Here is a 19,043-nt window from a genome sequence, read left to right on the forward strand (position 1 = left end):
TGTTGAGCTTCTTCGGTATTGGAGCTGCACTCATCCAGGCAAGTGGGGAGTATTCCGTCACACTCCTGACTTGTGCCTTGTAGATGGTGGACAGGCTTTGGGGAGTCAGGAGGCAAGTTACTCATCGCAGGATTCCCAGCCTCTGACCTGCTCTTGTAGCCATAGTATTTATATGGCTAGTCCAGTTCAATTTCTGGTCAATGACAACCCTCAGGATGTTGATAGTGGGGGATTCAGCAATGGTAATGCCATTGAATGTCAAAGGTTGGGCCTTTCTATTTATTTGTTTTAAGGGATTTGGGCATTGTTGGCTAGTCCAGCATTTATTGGCCATCCGCAATTGCCCTTGAGAAGGTGTTGGTGAGCCACCTGCTTGAACCTCTGCTGTCCCTAGTTGTCGGTACATCCACAGTGCTGTTAGGGAGGGGGTTCCAGGATTTTGACCCAGCAACAGTGAAGGAACGGCGATAGATTTCCAAATCAGGATGGTGTGTGTCTTGGAGGGGGACTTGTAGGGAGTGTAAGCAGCAGGAACAGGCTAATCAAATACAGAAAGACCTGAACTGGGCTGCTGAGTGACATTTCATTTTATTGGTAAGTATAATAAAGTATAATTAAGGTACATGTGCCTACTCCACAGGACAAGACTCAGAGAGGGGATTTGGAATCTGGTCAAGAACATCAGTGAAGAGAGCAAATGTCTTAAATAACTTTAAGGGATGTATTCTAGGTTTGTCCAGATGCAAACCCCAGACCCACCCAGAGACTTGACTGCAGTTCTGGCTACCCCAGGCATAGAGAGGGTATAGTGAAGGGTGACTAACTGATCATACAATTAGGGTTCTGGGTTATGAGGAGTGTCAATAGAAACTGAAAATGTCCATGCAGGAGGAGGGAAGATTCAGGACTGACCTGACAGGGAAGATAAATGTCAACATGTTTAGCATAATCACAGATTCTATGAGAAGTCACAGCTTCAGACTAGAGGGAGGCTGATTTTCCTATTTTATACTCAGGCCCCGAGAGTGTTTTGCAGACAGCGTCCATTTAGATTGGCTTACATCGTCAGCAGGTTCACTCAGGTCCAAGTGTGTGGATGCGCTCTGTGCAGCAAGACTGTTTCACTGTTACAGTTCAATTTGAGTATTTTTTTTATTTGCTTTGAACCATACTTTGAGGCCAAATGGCAGATTTTTCCATAAATAATGTAGTCTGGAGATTAAAGTAGGGTTACCATGAGCATGCCATATTCAATATGTAGTTAAAAAATTGAAAATGTGTGGTGCAGTGATGCTGATTGCTGAGGTTGGGTGAGTGCTACAGTAGATATCACAGAATCACAGAATTGTTACGATGCAAAAGGAGGCCATTTGGCCCATCATGTCTGCACCAGCTCTCTGAATGAGCTACTCACCTATTTCCATTCTCCTGCCTTCTCCCCGTAACCCTGCACATTCTTCCTTTTCAGACAACAGTCTAATTCCATTTTAAATGCTTCAGTTGAACCTGCCTCCACCACACTTTCAGGCAGAGCTTTCCATTGGCTGCAGAAAAAAGTTTCTCATCACTTTTTTGCTTCTTTTACTAATTACTTTAAATCTGTGCCGCCTTGTTCTTGATCCTTTCACAGGTGGGAACAGTTTCTCCCTATCTACTTTGTCCAGACCCCACATCATTTTGAATACTTCTATCAAATCTATCACAGAATTAACATCATTTTAATCTGGTGTAACATTACAATGAATGCTATAACATAAAGACCATATTTATTTTTATAAGCAGTTTTGTTAAGGAACATGTTTATTGAAGCACAGGGAATTTTTCTAAATGTCTAAGCTTGGTGTCTAAGCTTTGTCCCTGGTTTCTCTGTTATTATCAAGTTGCTGTAGACACTTGTTGCCAGGTGTAATAGCAGCAAATTGTAAGGGGGTGAGAGCCTCACTGGCAATCTGAGTATCAAATTTAAACAGGTTATTAACTAATTCTAGCCCTGGAGTTCAAACCGCCCAGATTCATTTTGAAATTGGGGTAAGGGGTTGGAGAGAGATGCTGCAGGGAGTGAGGGGAGGGTGACTGCTGCTGTTCTATTATTTAAGCACAAGACTGAAGCCTTGTCATTGTAAAACAAATAATGCTTGATGCTGGGAAATGCCTAGACCAACATAACAGCCTCCCTAAGGGGAGAACCAGAGACTTGAATGCGCTGGAGATATGTAGTCAGTTGAGGATTACCTAGTTTCTGTTTTATTTTTTAAATTATTCTTGCGGCATGACTGTTTCTGGCAGCTCTGAAGAAAGGTCATATGGACTTGAAACATTCTCTCTCCACAGATGCTGCTAGACCTGCTCAGTTTTTCCAGCATTTTCTGTTTTTGTTTCTGTTTCTGGCAAAGTTGGCATATACTGCCACTTTTGAGACCACATCAGAGGGCAGTTAAAAGTCAACCCTGCTGATGTAGGACTGGAATCACATATAGGCCCAGACTGAGTAAGAACATTTGTGAACTAGTTGGATTTTTTATGATAATCCAACACGTCACGCTCATCTTTACTGACACATGCTTTATATTACTGGAGTTTTAAAACTAAATTCAAATTCTCAAACTGCCCTGATGAGAATTAAACTCATTACCTGGATTGTTTGTCCAGTAACATAACACCACTGTACCCTTGGAGATTATTCATACATTTATCATAATTCACAGCGCTTGTATTCTGCTTCTTTAGCAGAGAATACTTTAAAAAATTTTACATATACACACTGAGTATTAAACTTCCATGTGATCATAAGAAATAGGAGCAAGAGTAGGCCATTCAGCCCATTGAACCTGCTTACTCCAGTTTTAATTTGGACAGTTGGTGACTTTGCAACTCTAACCGCAAACATTGTGCAGATGTGTACAGCTGAGAATTGATAAACCCTTACAGATTTTAACCCTTACAGATTAGCATCAATGAGTGAGTGTCTGGATGGGGGAACATTGTATTCTAGTGAGTTAGGGAGCTGTGTGTGTGGTACATACTGAGCAGTGCCAACCACACTTACTGTTTGTTCTCTTTCCTCTCTAGGTCACTTGATTGCACCATGGCCACGTCAAACCTGGAGATGCAGCTGCACAGTGCCCAGAAGAACCTGCTGTTCTTACAGCAGGAACACGCCAGCACGCTGAGGGGCTTACACACAGAGATCCGCAAACTACAGCAACACTGTTCAGGTATGGTGCACATATCAGTCCTTTCACAACCAGCAGTGACAGACCACCTGCATCCAGTGAAGCTACAAAACCTACATAAGCTTAAACAAAGGGTTTGGCCATGTAGTCTCTGTATTTTCTGGGAGTGATCTAGTTGGGGGGCGAGTATTCTGAGTGATTTAATTGAACTTTGTAAACTTAACACCTGTTTTGAAACTTTCATATTTCCCTAAAATGTATTTCAATTTTATTTCTTTATAGATTTGGCCTTTGAGCTGACTATGACATCATCATCCTGCGACCAGACTGGTAAGAACAGTAGCTACATCCACCCCCCACCAGACAACACCCCCCACTCTGAGCACTCTGACACCCTCAGACCCGCGAGCTGTCCGACACCCCCCTCCCCGACACCCCCTCTCCCTGAAACCAACCCTCCCTGACACACCCCCCCCCAGGCACCCCTCGCCCCCCCCGGCACCCCTTGACCCCCCCAGCACCCCTCGACCCCCGCCAGCACCCCTTGGTCCCCCGATACCCACGAGCTGTCTGGCACCCTCGCCCCCCCCCCCCCCCCCCCGGTCATCCCCCGCTCCCCCGACCCCCTCGCTCCCCCCCCGACACCCACGTGCTGTCTGACACCCCTGTCAGATGTGCCCCCCCCCCCCCCCCCCCACAGAGCTCCTGTAACCTACCTGATGCCTCTCATTCCAGTGTCTGCGTTTACAATGATGTGTAACACAGAATGTCGCCTTGTGCTAGGTTACTTGGTGTTCATCACAATTTCAATAACTTTTCATTGTCTATTTCACTTTATTTTAGAATTCACATTTGAGGCTTTAAGTAGCTCAGTGTGGAATTGCTCATTAATTGGGATCCTATTGTTTTGTTTACTGAAGTCTGAGTAATATTATCTTTGGAAAGATCAATTTGGCCAGGCTATATCTCTTGTTTGTGATCTAGTTTCATTGCAGATTTATAATTTAGTTCTAGAATCAACTTTTTATTGAAGAAAGCATTCTGAATAATTCTCATTGAGCCTCAGACCAGATATAAGCAAGGCAACAGGTGGTCCACTGAAAGGCTTTATATACACCCTGTGTATAATTCGGGTTACATTGAGAAACACATTAACATCTCATATCTTGTCTACAGGATTTTGTTTTCTTATTGATAAGGCCTTTGGAAGCTTTTATAAATGTAAATCAGCTTCAAAAAAGCTAAACCTTGAATACAATAATCTCAGTCACCTTTTCCACAAAGGGACAAAGATAGTCTCCAGGCTGTGGGTCTGGATTGGTGCTGCCTTGAAATGTAATCGAGGCCTCTGTTCCCAAAACTAGCTGTAGTCATCAGCTATAAACACATGTAAGTGGAAGGAACTGTGAACATAAATCATGGCATAGTATAATATAGGCTGAGCCAGTGAATGACAGCACTTCACCTTGGCAAGAGAGTAATGGAATGGATTGTAATTCTCCCGAAGGATGTTCATTAATGTATAAACTGATGTATAGAAAGATGTATAGATTGTTCTAGAATCATTTTATAAGAAAGAAGTTTTCTACGTGGTCAATCCCTCATAGCTTTACGTGCAGTGGGTGGGGGGCATGAACGTAGAAGCCCACTGACTACCCACCTGTTCGAGGACAGAAGGGATGTTCAGGCTTGGCCTCATTAGAATTTTGCAGGTGAGCTGCAGGACACCCTGATACCACTTGGCTCTCTCAGAGCTCAGATATCATCTGACTTGGACACAGGCAGAGGGTTAACTGGATGGTAAGGATACTGACCCCATAGTTAGACCCTTACCATCCTGTTAAAGTTGTTTTCCAATTGATGTGGTCAATAAGGGAGTGCCTATGGATGTTGTCCATATGGTGTTCCAGAAGGCATTCAACAGAGTTCCACATTAGAGACTGTTAACAGAAATGACAGTGCATGGAATTGGAAGCAGCCTACTTGGCTTAATGAGGGAATTGGTCAGCAGTTAGGAGACAGAGAGTAGAATTAATGTACTCCAATTGGTAAGATCTCATTAGCTGTGTCTTCCTGGGGTCTACACTGGGACCTAAGCATTTCACTACTTTTATAAATGACTGGATGAGGGAATAGAGAATCATATATCCCCGCTCGCTGACGTACAGTCATATATCTGAGGTCAGAGGCAAAGAATCCTGGAGCGAGTAACTCACCTCCTGACTCCCCAAAGCCTGTCCACCATCTACAAGGCACAAGTCAGCAGTATGATGGAATACTGTCCACTTGCCTCGATGAGTGGAGCTACAACAACACTCAAGAAGCTTGACACCGTCCAGGGCAAAGCAGCCTGCTTGATTGGCAGCCCATCCACAAACATTCACCCCCCCCACCACTGACGCACAGTGGCAGCAGTGTGTACTGTCTATAAGATTCACAGCAGGCACTGACCAAACCTCCTTAGTCAGTACTTTCCAAACCCATGACCACTACCATCTAGAAAGACCAGGGCAGCAGATGCATGGGAACACCACCAACTGGAAGTTCCCCTCCAAGTGGATACAAGCCTAGCCTTTCCAATCTTTCCTCATGAGACAACCCATTCCTGATATTAGTCTGGTAAATCTTCTCTGAACTGTTTCCAATGCATTTGCATCCTTCCTGAAATAAGGAGACCAGTACTGTACACAGTGCTCCACATGTGGTTTCATCATGCCCTGTACAACTGAAGCGTAACCTCCCTACTTTTATGTTCAATTCCCCTGGCAATAAACAATAACATTCTATTAACTTTCCTAATTACCTGCTGTACCTGCATACTAACCTTTTGTGATTCATGCACTAGGGCATCCAGATCCCTCTGAATCTCAGAGCTCTGTAATCTCTCACCATTTAGATAATAAGCCTCTTTTTTATTCTTCCTGCCAAAATGGACAATTTCCTACCTTCCCACATTATGCTCCATTTGCCAGATCTTTGCCCACTCACTTAACCTATTTCTATCCCTTGTAATCTCCTTACGTCCTCTTCACAACTTACTTTCCTACCAATCTTTGTGTCGTCAGCAAATTTAGCAACTGTTCCATCAATCCCTTCATCCATGTCATTTATATAAATTGTCAAAAGTTGAGGTCCCAGCACTGATTCCTGTGACACACCACTCGTCACATCCTGCCAACCTGAAAAAGACCCATTTATACCTACTGCTTCCTGTTAGCTAGCCAATCTTCTATCCATGCTAATATGTTACCCCCCTACACCATGAGCTTTTATTTTCCGCAGTTGCCTTTGATGTGGCACCTTATCAAATGCCTTCTGGAAATCTAAGTACAGTACATCCACCTGTTCATCTTTATCCACAGCACATGTGACTCCAACGAATTCCAATAAACTAGTTAAACATGATTTCCCTTCCACAAAACCATGTTGACTCTGCCTGGTTGCCTTGAATTTATATAATTGCCCTGTTGTAACATCTTTAATAATAGCTTCTAACATTTTCCCTATGACAGATGTTAAGATAACTAGCCTGTAGTTTCCCGCTTTCTGTCTCCATCCCTTTTTAAATCAAGAGGTTACAGTTGCTATTTTCCAATGTAATGGAACCTTTCCTGAATCTAGGGAACTTTGGAAAATTAAAACCAATGCATCAACTATCTGATGAGCCACTTATTTTAAGACCCTATGATGAGGTCCATGAGGACCCAGAGATTTGTCAACCCACAGCTGCAACAATTTGCTCAATATCACTTCCTTCATGATTGTAATTTTCCTGAGTTCCTCCCTCCCAGTTCCTGATTTACATCTATTTCTGGGTGTTACTTGTATCATCAGTGGTGAAGACCGATGCAAACTAACTCTTCAAAATAGCAATGCAATTCTGCTGCTGCTGATGGCCCACAGCGCCTCATGGATGCCCAGTTTTTAGTTGTTAGATCTGTTTGAAATCTATCCCAATTAGCATGGTGATAGTGCCACACAAAACGATGGAGAATATCCTCAATGTGAAGATGAGACTTAGCCTCCACAAGGACTGTGCGGTGGTCACTCCTACCAATCATGGTACCGTCTTGGACAGATGCATCTGCAACAGGTAGATTGGTGAGGATGAGTTCAAGTATGTCTTTCCCTTTTAGTTTCCTTACCACTTGCTGCAGACTCGGTTTAACAGCTATGATCTTTAGGATTCGGCCAGCTCAGTCAGTAGTGGTGCTATCAAGCCACTCTTGGTGATGGATATTGAAGACCCCCACCCAGAAGCACATTCTGCACCTTTGCCACCTTCAGTTCTTCCTCCAAGTGGTGTTCAACATGGAGGAGCACTGATTCATCAGCTGAGGTAGGGCAGTAGGTAGTAATCAGCAGGAGATTTCCTTGTCCATGTTTGACTTGATGCCATGAGACTTCATGGGGCTGGAGTTGATGTTGAGCACTCCCAGGGCAACTCACTCCTGACTGTATACAAGCTAGCCCAGTTCAGTTTCTGTGTTGGCCCAATCTCTGCTAAGTCTGTCCTGCCAGTGGGATGAACATATCTAGCGATGGTGCTGATGGTGTCTTTTTTCTTTATCATTCACGGGATGTGGGCATCGCTGGCTGGGCCAGCATTTATTCCCCATCCCTAGTTGCCCTTGAGAAGGTGGTGGTGAGCTGCCTTCTTGAACTGTTGCAGACCATGTGGTATAAGTACACCCACAGTGCTGTTAGGGAGGGAGTTCCAGGATTTTGACCCAGCAACTGTGAAGGAACGGCGATATATTTCCAAGTCAGGATGGGGAGTGGCTTGGAAGAGAATTTCCAGGTGGTGGTGTTCCCATGTATCTGCTGCCCTTGTCCTTCTAGATGGTAGTGGTTGTGGGTTTGGAAGTTGTTGTCTAAGGTGCCTTGGTGAATTCCTGCAGTGCATCTTGTAGATGGTACACACTGCTGCTACTGTGCTTCGGTGGTGGAGGGAGTGAATGTTTGTGGATGTGGTGTGAATCAAGCGGGCTGCTTTGTCCTGGATGGTGTCGAGCTTCTTGAGTGTTGTTGGGGCTGCACTCATCCAGACAAGTGGGGAATAATCCATCACACTCCTGACTTGTGATCTTGTAGATGGTGGACAGGCTTTGGGGAGTCAGGAGGTGAGTTACACGTCGCAGGATTCCTAGCCTCTGACCTGCTGTTGTAGCCACAGCACTTATATGGCTAGTCCAGTTCAGTTTCTGGTCAATGCTAACCCCCAGGATGTTGATAGTGGGGACTCAATGATGGTAATGCCATTGAATGTCAAAGGGCGATGGTTAGATTCTCTCTTGTTGGAGATGTTCATTGCCTGACACTGTGTAGTGCGAATGTCACTTGCCACTGGTCAACCAAAGCCTGGATATTGTCCAGGTCTTGCTACATTTGGGCATGGACTGCTTCAGTATCTGAGGAGTCACGAATGGTGCTGAACATTGTGCAGTCATCAGTGAACATCCCCACTTCTGACCTTATGATGGAAGGGAAGGTCATTGATGAAGCAGCTGAAGATGGTTGGGCCGAGGACACTACCCTGAGGAACTCCTGCAGTGATGTCCTGGAGCTGAGACGACTGACCTCCAACAACCACAACCATCTTCCTTTGTGCTAGGTATGACTCCAACCAGCAGAGAGTTTTTGCCTGATTCCCATTGACTTCAGTTTTGCTAGGGCTCCTTGATGTCAAGGGCAATCACACTCACCTCACCACGGGAGTTCAGCACTTTTGTCAATGTTTGAACCAAGGCTATAATGAGGTCAGGAGCCAAATGGCCCTGGCGGAAACCAAACAGGGCATCAGTGAGCAGGTTATTGCTAAGCAAGTGCTGCTTGATAGCACTGTTGATGACCCCTTCCATTACTTTGGTGATTAAAAACAAAAAACTACGGAGGCTGGAAATCCAAAACAAAACCAGAAACAGAAATACCTGGAAAACCGCAGCAGGTCTGGCAGCATCGGCGGAGAAGAGTACAGTTGACATTTTGGGTCCTCATGACCCTTCAACAGAACTAAGTAAAAATAGGAGTGGGGTGAAATATAAGCTGGTTTAAAGGGGTGGGGGGGGAAGAGAAGGGGGGGATGGTTGTTGGGACAAGCAAGCAGTGATAGGAGGAGATAACCAAAAGATGTCACAAACAAAAGAACAAAGAGGTGTTGAAGGTGGTGATATTATCTAAAAGAATGTGCTAATTAAGAGTGGATAGTAGGACAAGCAAGGTACAGATAGTTCTAGTAGGGGTGGGGTGAAATAAGACTAAAAGGGCAAATTTAAAAATAATGGAAAAAGGTGGGAAAAGAAAAATCTATATAAATTATTGGAAAAACAAAAAGGAGGGGGAAGAAACGGAAAGGGGGTGGAGCAGGGAGTTCAAGATCTAAAGTTGTTGAACTCAATATTCAGTCCGGAAGGCTGTAAAGTGTCTAGTCGGAAGATGAGGTGCTGTTCCTCCAGTTTGGGTTGAGCTTCACTGGAACAATGCAGCAAGCCAAGGACAGACATGTGGGCAAGAGAGCAGGGTGGAGTGTTAAAATGGCAAGCAACAGGGACGTCTGGGTGATGCTTGCGGACAGACCGAAGGTGTTCTGCAAAGCGGTCACCCAGTCTGCGTTTGGTCTCTCCAATGTAGAGGAGACCACATTGGGAGCAACGAATGCAGTAGACTAAGTTGAAGGAAGTGCAAGTGAAATGCTGCTTCACTTGAAAGGTGTGTTTGGGCCCTTGGACAGTGAGGAAAGAGGAAGTGAAGGGGCAGGTGTTGCATATCTTGCGTTTGCATGGGAAGGTGCCATAGGAGGGGGGGTTGAGGAGTAGGGGGTGATGGAGGACTGGACCAGGGTGTCATGGAGGGAACGATCCCTACGCAATGCCGCCAGGGGGGTGAAGGGAAGATGTGTTTGGTGGTGGCATCATGCTGGAGTTGGCGGAAATGGCGGAGGATGATCCTTTGAATGCGGAGGCTGGTGGGGTGATTAGTGAGGACAAGGGGGACCCTATCATGTTTCTGGGAGGGAGTGGAATGCGTGAGGGCGGATGCGCGGGAGATGGGCTGGACACGCTTGAGGGCCCTGTCAACTACCGTGGGTGGAAAACCTCGGTTAAGGAAGGAGGAGGACATGTCAGAGGAACTGTTTTTGAAGGTAGCATCATCAGGACAGATGCAACAGAGGCGAAGGAACTGAGAGAATGGGATGGAGTCCTTACAGGAAGCGGGGTGTGAGGAGCTGTAGTCGAGGTAGCTGTGGGAGTCGGTAGGCTTGTAATGGATATTGGTGGACAGTCTATCACCAGAAATTGAGACTGAGGGGTCAAGGAAGGGAAGGGAAGTGTCAGAGATGGGCCATGTGAAAATGATGGAGGGGTGGAAATTGGAAGCAAAATTAATAAATTTTTCCAGGTCCCAACGAGAGCATGAAGCAGCACCAAAGTAATCATCGATGTACCAGAGAAAGAGTTGTGGGAGGGGGCCGGAGTAGGACTGGAACAAGGAATGTTCCCCATACCCCATAAAGAGACAGGCATAGCTGGGCCACATGCGGGTACCCATAGCCACACCTTTTATTTGGAGGAAGTGAGAGGAGTTAAAGGAGAAATTGTTCAGTGTGAGAACAAGTTCAGCCAGACGGAGGAGAGTAGTGGTGGATGGGGATTGTTCGGGCCTCTGTTCGAGGAAGAAGCTAAGGGCCCTCAGACCATCCCGGTGGGGGATGGTGGTGTAGAGGGATTGGACGTCCATGGTGAAGAGGAGGCAGTTGGGGCCAGGGAACTGGAAATTGTTCATGTGACGTAAGGTGTCAGAGGAATCACAGATGTAGGTGGGAAGGGACTGGACAAGGGGAGAGAGAAGGGAGTCAAGATAGTGAGAAATGAGTTCCGTGGGGCAGGAACAGGCTGACACGATCGGTCTGTTTGTGGATTTTGGGTAGGAGGTAGAAGCGGACCGTCTGAGGTTGGGCGACTATCAGGTTGGAAGCTGTGGAAGGAAGATCTCCAGAGAGTCAGTGACTGTCCTGGAAACAATGGCTTGATGTTCAGTGGTGGGGTCATAGTCCAGGGGGAGGTAGGAGGAAGTGTCTGCGAGTTGACGCTCAGCCTCCGCGAGGTAGAGGTCAGTGCGCCAGACAACAACAGCACCACCCTTGTCAGGGGGTTTGATGACAATGTTAGGGTTGGACCTGAGAGAACGGAGTGCAGTAAGTTCAGAGAGAGACAGGTTAGAATGGGTGAAATCCACGTGGGGTAAGTCGGAGACGGAGACAGTCACTGAGAAAGGAGATATGGCTGTGAAAGCGGGTTTTAGTAAACACCTTGTCAAACACCAGGAGAGAAATAGAAAGCAATGAAGGTGAACAAGGCAAGAGAGAGATTCGCAAATCCTGACGGAGAGTAGAACAAAATTTCTTCAAGGTAGGCATTTCTTGAAGAGGAGTGGCAGTCAATTAAACACAGAGATAAAAACAAAAAACAGCGGATGCTGGAAATCCAAAACAAAACCAGACTCAGAAATACCTGGAAAAACTCAGCAGGTCTGGCAGCATCGGCGGAGAAGAGTATAGTTGATGTTTCGAGTCATCATGACCCTTCAACAGAACTAAGTAAAAATAGGAGAAGGGTGAAATATAAGCTGGTTTAAGGGGGGGGGTCGTTGGTTGTTGGTACAAGCAAGCAGTGATAGGAGGAGATAACCAAAAGATGTCACAGACAAAAGAACAAAGAGGTGTTGAAGGTGATGATATTATTTAAAAGAATGTGCTAATTAAGAGTGGATAGCAGGACAAGCAAGGTATAGATAGCTCTAGTGGGGATGAGGTGAAATAAGACTAAAAGGGCATAAAAGGTATAGATTTAAAAATAATGTAAATAGGTGGGAAAAGAAAAATCTATATAAATTATGGAAAAAACAAAAAGGAGGGGGAAGAAACAGAGAGGGGGTGGGGATGGAGGAGGGAGTTCAAGATCTAAAATTGTTGAACTCAGTATTCAGTCCAGAAGGCTGTAAAGTGCCTAGTCGGAAGATGAGGTGCTGTTCTTCCAGTTTGCGTTGAGCTTCACTGGAACAATGCAGCAAGCCAAAGACAGACATATGGGCAAGAGAGCAGGGTGGAGTGTTGAAATGGCAAGCGATAGGGAGGTCTGGGTGATGCTTGCGGACAGACTGAAGGTGTTCTGCAAAGCCCTTCTCCACCACCCCCCCCTTTAACCAGTTTATATTTCACCCCTCTCCTATTTTTACTTAGTTCTGTTGAAGGGTCACGAGGACTCGAAACATCAACTGTACTCTTCTCCGTCATTACTTTACTGATGATGGAGAGTAGACTGATGGGGCAGTAATCGGCTGGGTTAGATTTGTCCTGCTTTTTGTGTACAGGACATACCTGGGCAATTTTCCACAGGGGGTAGATGCCAGTGTTATAGCTGTACTGGAACAGCTTGGCTAGGGACGCGGCAAGTTCTGGAGCACAAGTCTTCAGTACAATTGCTGGAATATTATCAGGGCCCATAGTCTTTGCATTATCCAGTGCCTTCAGCCATTTCTTGATATCACGTGGAGTGAACCAGATGTAATAAATGATCATGATTACTGAGACTAGCTTTATATTCCAAATTTATTAATTGAATTCAAATTCTACCAGCTGCCATGGTGGGATTTGAACCCATCTCCCCAGACTTTTTGCCTGGGCTTCTGGATTGTAAGCCCAGTGTCATTACCACTGTGACACCACCTCCCCACCTCAGGAAAGATATATTGGCCTTGGAGAGGGTGCAGTGCAATACCAGAATATTGCTAATACTTCTATCATCTTAAACACTTGGTCAGATCATCTCTTAATCTCCTATACTCTAAGGACTGCAAGTCTAGTCAATGTAACCTGTCCTCATAACTTAACCCTTTTAGCCCCAGTTATCATTTTGGTGAACTTGAGTATTGCTGAAAAAAGGGATGTGCTGGCAAAGCTTTTCACCTTGCACTCTAGGACAAGGAAGATGGTTGTGGTTGTTGGAGGTCAGTCATCTTAGTTCCAGGCCATAACTGCAGGAGTTCCTCAGGGTAGTGTCCTAGGCCCAACCATCTTCAATTGCTTCATCAATGACCTTCCTTCCATCATAAGGTCAGAAGTGGGGATGTTCACTGATGATTGCACAACGTTCAGCACCATTCACAACTCCTCAGATACTGAAGCAGTCCATGTCCAAATGCAGCAAGACGTGAACAATATCCAGGCTTTAGCTGACAAGTTGCAAGTAACATTCATGCCCCACAAGTGCCAGGCAATAACAATCTCCAACAAGAGAAAATGTAACCACTGCTCCTTGACATTCAATGGCATTACTATCACTGAATCCCCCCGTTATCAACATTTTGAGGGTTACCATTGACCAGAAACTGAACTGGACTAGCCATATAAATACTGTGGCTACAAGAGCAGGACAGAGACTAAGAATCCTGCGGTGAGTAACTCACCTCCTGACTCCCCAAAGCTTGTCCACCACAGTTATGGCACAGCAGATGGTAAATGCTGAGGTGCTCATATCCCAGAGGGAAACTTGAAACAAATGCCATAACTGTTTTTGCAATTTTTATTTTTATTTCGAAATGTGTACCTTGAATTCTGTAGTAATAATTCCACTGAATCTTGGAGCTTTTTTACAAAAATAAATTAAACATTTGTTAATAAAAGAAATGACTTTAAGCAAGTACACAGGCCTACAAATTACTACTATGATAACTCCTAGCTCCCCTAATTAACCTAACTCCCAGTTACACCTCCGTTAAGGCAACAGTAAAACAACATAGATTTCAACACCCAGGCAAAGCACACAATACCCTGGGCAGCAGCTTGGTATATAGAGGCTGGAGGCTTTTCACACTAGTTAGATCTTAGAATTCCTTCTTACACATAATCTCATCTCCTTAATACAGGTTTCTCCCTTTTTAATGTAAATCCCATTGTCCCAATATGTCTTTGCAACTTTAGTTTTTTCATAATATAAATCTTTCATAGCACTCATATATTATCAGTAATCATTGCGAAAATTAAACTCACTGTTTGGTTTAGCCTGTTATGTCTAGGTGTAACATCTTACAATCTCTTTGAAATTCACTAGTCCAGTTTATCTAAAAATGCAAATTTTCCTTTACACCTCACATTCTAAAACTTCAGCTATGTTTACTTATTTAACATTTCAAACCTAGCTTCTCTCTGACACATCAAAGTCTTCAGACCAGCTGTTTTTAATTCAGTTAAGTCCACGCACATGCACAGACAACCCAGCCCACTTGATTGGCACCCCACCCACAAACATTCACTCCCTCCATCACTGACACACAGTGGCAGCAGTGTGTACTATCTACAAGATGCACTGCAGCAACTCAACAAACCTTTTATAAACAGCACTTTGCAAACCCATGACCACTACCACCTAGAAGGACAAGGACAGCAGATAGATGGGAACACCACCACCTGAAAAGTTCCCCCCCCCCCCCCCATGTCACTCACCATCCTGACTTGGAAATATATCATCGTTCCTTCACTGTCGCTGGGTCAAAATCCTGGAAGTCCCTCCCTAACAGCACTGTGGGTGTACCTACACCACATGGACTGCAGCAGTTCAAGAAGGCAGCTCACCCCCACCTTCTCAAGGGGCAACTAGGGATGGGCAATAAATGCTGGACCAGCCAGCGACACCCACATCCCATAAATGATTAAAAAAGACTTGTCAGCGCAAGAAGCTACATATATTCATACGCCCGGACCTGACCTCTGCAGGGAAAGGAACAGGCAGGCAGTGTGCCTTTCTTGAATTAAAAAAAAAGCATGGGGGATAATAGCTCCTTGGAGCATTCCCTATGGCAACCCCTCAACCAATCAGAGCTGACTTGCCAACCAATCAGCAACCTTTTTTCATGCAGTATAGATTGTTGCTCACGTTGAAATTTGGAATTCTTGTGTTTGTCCTGATGAGTACTGGATGAAAGGCTTTGACAGAATATCTCTTTATCGGCAGTACTCAGGTTTAATAGAACGATAACCAGGTCTAAAAGGGTTAAGTTATGGGGACTGGTTACATTGACTAGACTTGTACTCCCTGGAGTATAGAAGATTAAGGGATGATCTGATCAAAGTTTTTAAGATGATAAAAGGATTCAATTGGGTAAACAGAGCTAAACTATTTCCCCCTGTGATGGAGTCCAGAACAAGGGAGCAGAACCTTAAAATTAGAGCCAAGCCATTTGGAGGTGATGTCTGGAAGCACTTAATGCAACGTGGGAAAGGCTTTAGAGGCTGAGCTGACCACTTTCTGTTGATGGATTCCCATAAAAGGGGAAACTGGCCATAGGCCATGTGGGATTAGGATGCTACTCATGTGGAGGATAAGCATCAACACAGACTGATAAGGCGAGAAGGCTTGTTTCCACATTGTAATTTCTCTCTGATGTCAGCAAGGAAATTTCCATCCTCTTTTGTGATTTTTTTTTTCCCTCCAGTAGAGAGCTGGTCTTAGGGACAGTTAGAGAAGGGACTGTGTTTACTTTGTAACTCTAGATTAAAACTTAATTTCGAAGAACTAGTGTTCTGGAGTTAAGCAAAGATAGCTACATAGGCATGAGGGCAGATTTGGCCCTAGTGGACTGGGCAGGAAGACTACAAGGTGGGACAGTTGATGAACAGTGGCAGATATTTAAGGAGATATTCAATTCCTCCCAAGTAAAATATATTCCAAAGAGGAAGAAAGATGGTAAGAGGGGGAAAAAGCATCCATGGCTAAACAAGGAAGTTAAAGATAACATAAAGGCAAAAACTAAGGCATACCAAATTGCAAAGGCCAGTGGCAGGCTGGAAGATTGGGAAACTTTTAAAGATCAACAAAGGTTACTAAAAAAATAAGAAGAGTAAAGGTAAATTATGAAAGAAAACTAGCGCAAAATGTAAAAACTGATAGCAAAAGCTTCTACAAGTATATAAAAGACAAGAGAGTAGCTAAAGTGCATGTTCATCCCTTGGAGGACGATACTGGTGAGTTAATAGTGGGGAATGCAGAAATGGCAGAGATGCTTAATCAGTATTTTGCCTCAGGTTTCATGGTGGAGGACACTAGTACCACCCCAATAGTAACAGGTAGTGCAGAGGGTATAGAGAAGGAGGAACTTAGAACAATTACCATCACTAGGGAAAAACTACTGAGCAAACTATTGGGACTAAAGGGTGACAAGTCCCCAGCACCTGATGGCCTACATCCCAGGGTCTTAAAGGAAGTGGCAACAGAGATAGTGGATGCATTGGCTATAATATTCCAAAATTCCCTTGGTTCTGGAAAGCTTCCAGTGGATTGGAAAAATGCTAATGTAACATCCTTATTCAAAAAGGGAGGGAGGCAGAAAGTAGGAAACTATAGACCAGTTAGTTTAACGTCTGTCGTTGGGAAATTGTTGGAATCCATTATTAAGGAAGTAGTAATGGGGCATTTGGAAAGTCATAATGCAATCCATCAGAGTCAGCATGGTTTTATGAGTAAATCGTGTTTGACTAATTTGCTAGAGTTCTTTGAAGATGTGACAAGCAAGGTGGATAATGGGGATCCTGTAGATGTAGTAAATCTGGACTTCCTGAAGGCCTTTGATAAGATGCTGCACAAAAGATTAATACACAAGATAAGATCACACGGAGTTAGGGATAATATATTAGCTTGGATAGAGGATTGCCTAACAGAAAGCAGAGAGTCAGGATAAATGGGTCTTTTTCTGGATGGCAAGCTGTAACTAGTGGGGTGCCACAGGGTTCGGTCCTTGGGCCCCAACTATTTACAATCTATATTAATGAATTGGATTTAGGGATAGAAGGTACTATAGCTAAATTTGCAGATGACTCCAAAGTAGGCAGGAAAGTAAATTGCAATGAAGAAATAAGAAATTTACAAATGGAAATGGACAGGTTAGGTGAATGGGTCAAAATTTGGCAGATGGAGTTTAACGTGGATAAGTGTGAGGTTATCTATTTTGGTCGGAAGAATGAAAAGGCGACTTATTATTTAAATGGAGAGAAACTTCAGAATGCTTCAGTGCAGAGGGATCTGGGTGTCCCCGTGCATGAATTGCTGAAAGCTAGTGTGCAGATACAGCAAGTAATAAGGAAAGCAAATGGAATTTTGGCATTTGTTGCTAAAGGAATAGAGTAGAAGAATAGGGAAGTGTTGTTGCAACTGTACAAAGCACCTGGAGTACTGTGCAGTTTTGGTCCCCTTACTTGAGGAAGGATGTAGTTGCATTGGAGGCGGTTCAGAGGAGGTTCACTAGATTGATTCCAGAGATGCGGGGCTTGTCTTATGAGGAGAGATTGAGCAGTTTAGGCCTATACTCGCTAGAATTTAGAAGGATGAGAGGAGATCTAACTGAGATATATAAGATGCTAAAGGGGATAGACAAAGTAGACGTGGAGTGGTTGTTTCCTCTTGTGGGACATTGTAGAACGAGAGGCCATAGTTTTAGGCTAAGGGGTGGTAGATTTAAATCAGAGATGAGGAGGAATTACTTTTCTCAAAGGGTCGTGAATCTGTGGAATTCACTACCTCAGACTGCAGTGGATGCCGGGACGCTGAATAAATTTAAGGAGGAGATAGACAGATTTTTAATTAGTAATGGGTTGAAAGGTTATGGGGGAAGAGGGCGGGAAGTTGTTGAGGCCAGAATGAAATCAGCCATGATCCTATTGAATGGCGGGGCAGGCTCGAGGGGCTGAATTGCCTACTCCTGCTCCTAGTTCTTATGTTCTTCTGAAGTACCACATTTTGTGTTTTTAAACAGGAGAAGTGTAAGTACTGTTTCCACCCTTCATGTTAACCCAAGGATCATGTTTGAAAGGATGTTGTGTAGCCTGTCCATTGCTGTAATTCAGTGTCTTTCCAAAAAAGCCTTGCATTTATATCTCAAGGGAATTGGGGATGTGCAACATACGTTGGTCTTGACGAGAATGCTCACATCCCAGGAAAGAATAAAAAAAAGTGTCAGAATCTGAAACATCCTAAATTCATGTACAAAGAGTGTAGTAAGTGTTAACATTGGGAAAATTGTAGGCACTTGGGGGAGGTGTGGCATAGTGGTATTGTCACTGGGCTAGTAATCCAGAGTCCCAGGGTAAAGCTCTGGGGACCCAGATTCGAATATCACCACAGCAGATGGTGGAATTTGAATTCCATAAAAATCTGGAATTAAAAGTCCATGAGATTGTAGATGGTCAGAAAAGCCCATCTGGTTCACTAATTTCCTTTGGGGAAGGAAATCTGCCGTGCTTATCTGGTCTGGCATGTGACTCCAGACCCAAAGCAATGTGGTTGAGTCTTACATGCCCTCTGAAATGGCCACTCAGTATCAAACCGCTAAAAAGTCAATAAAAAGGAATGAAACCAGATGGACCACCCGGCATTGACCCAGGCACTGGAAATGACAACGGCAAACCCAACTCATGACGACCCTGCAAAACTCTTCTCACTAACATCTGAGGGCTTGGGCCAAAATCTGGGAGCTGTCTCACAGAGTAGTCAAGAAACAGTCTGACATTGTCATACTCACGGAATCATGTCCCAGACACCACCATCATCACCCATGGGTATGTCTTTTCCCACCAGCAGGACTGACCTATTGAAGCAGTCCATGTCCAAATGCAGCAAGATCTGGACAATATCCCGGCTTGGGCTGACAAGTGGCAAGTAACATTCACGCCACGAGTGCCAGGCAGTGACCATCTCCAACAAGAGAGAATCTAACCATCGCCCCTTGATGTTCAATGGCGTTACCATCAGTGAATCCCCCACTATCAACATCCTGGTGGTTGCCATTGACCAGAAGCTGAACTGGACTAGCCATATAATAACT

General features: G+C 44.5%; 1 protein-coding gene across 2 annotated transcripts in view; it reads left to right on the forward strand.

The window, feature by feature from the left end:
• The window catches only part of ccdc92 (coiled-coil domain containing 92), a 48,419-nt gene that overhangs the window by 14,840 nt on the left and 14,536 nt on the right, over positions 1-19,043 (forward strand). For both annotated transcript variants that reach the window (XM_041203324.1, XM_041203323.1), the window contains exons 2-3: positions 3,070-3,215; positions 3,456-3,503. In XM_041203324.1, the coding sequence (XP_041059258.1) occupies positions 3,086-3,215; positions 3,456-3,503 (178 nt within the window). In that variant the 5' untranslated portion in view covers positions 3,070-3,085. The remainder of the gene's footprint in view (positions 1-3,069; positions 3,216-3,455; positions 3,504-19,043) is intronic.

The sequence above is a fragment of the Carcharodon carcharias genome, chromosome 13, assembly GCF_017639515.1.
Source record: "Carcharodon carcharias isolate sCarCar2 chromosome 13, sCarCar2.pri, whole genome shotgun sequence".
Lineage (NCBI taxonomy): Eukaryota > Metazoa > Chordata > Chondrichthyes > Lamniformes > Lamnidae > Carcharodon > Carcharodon carcharias.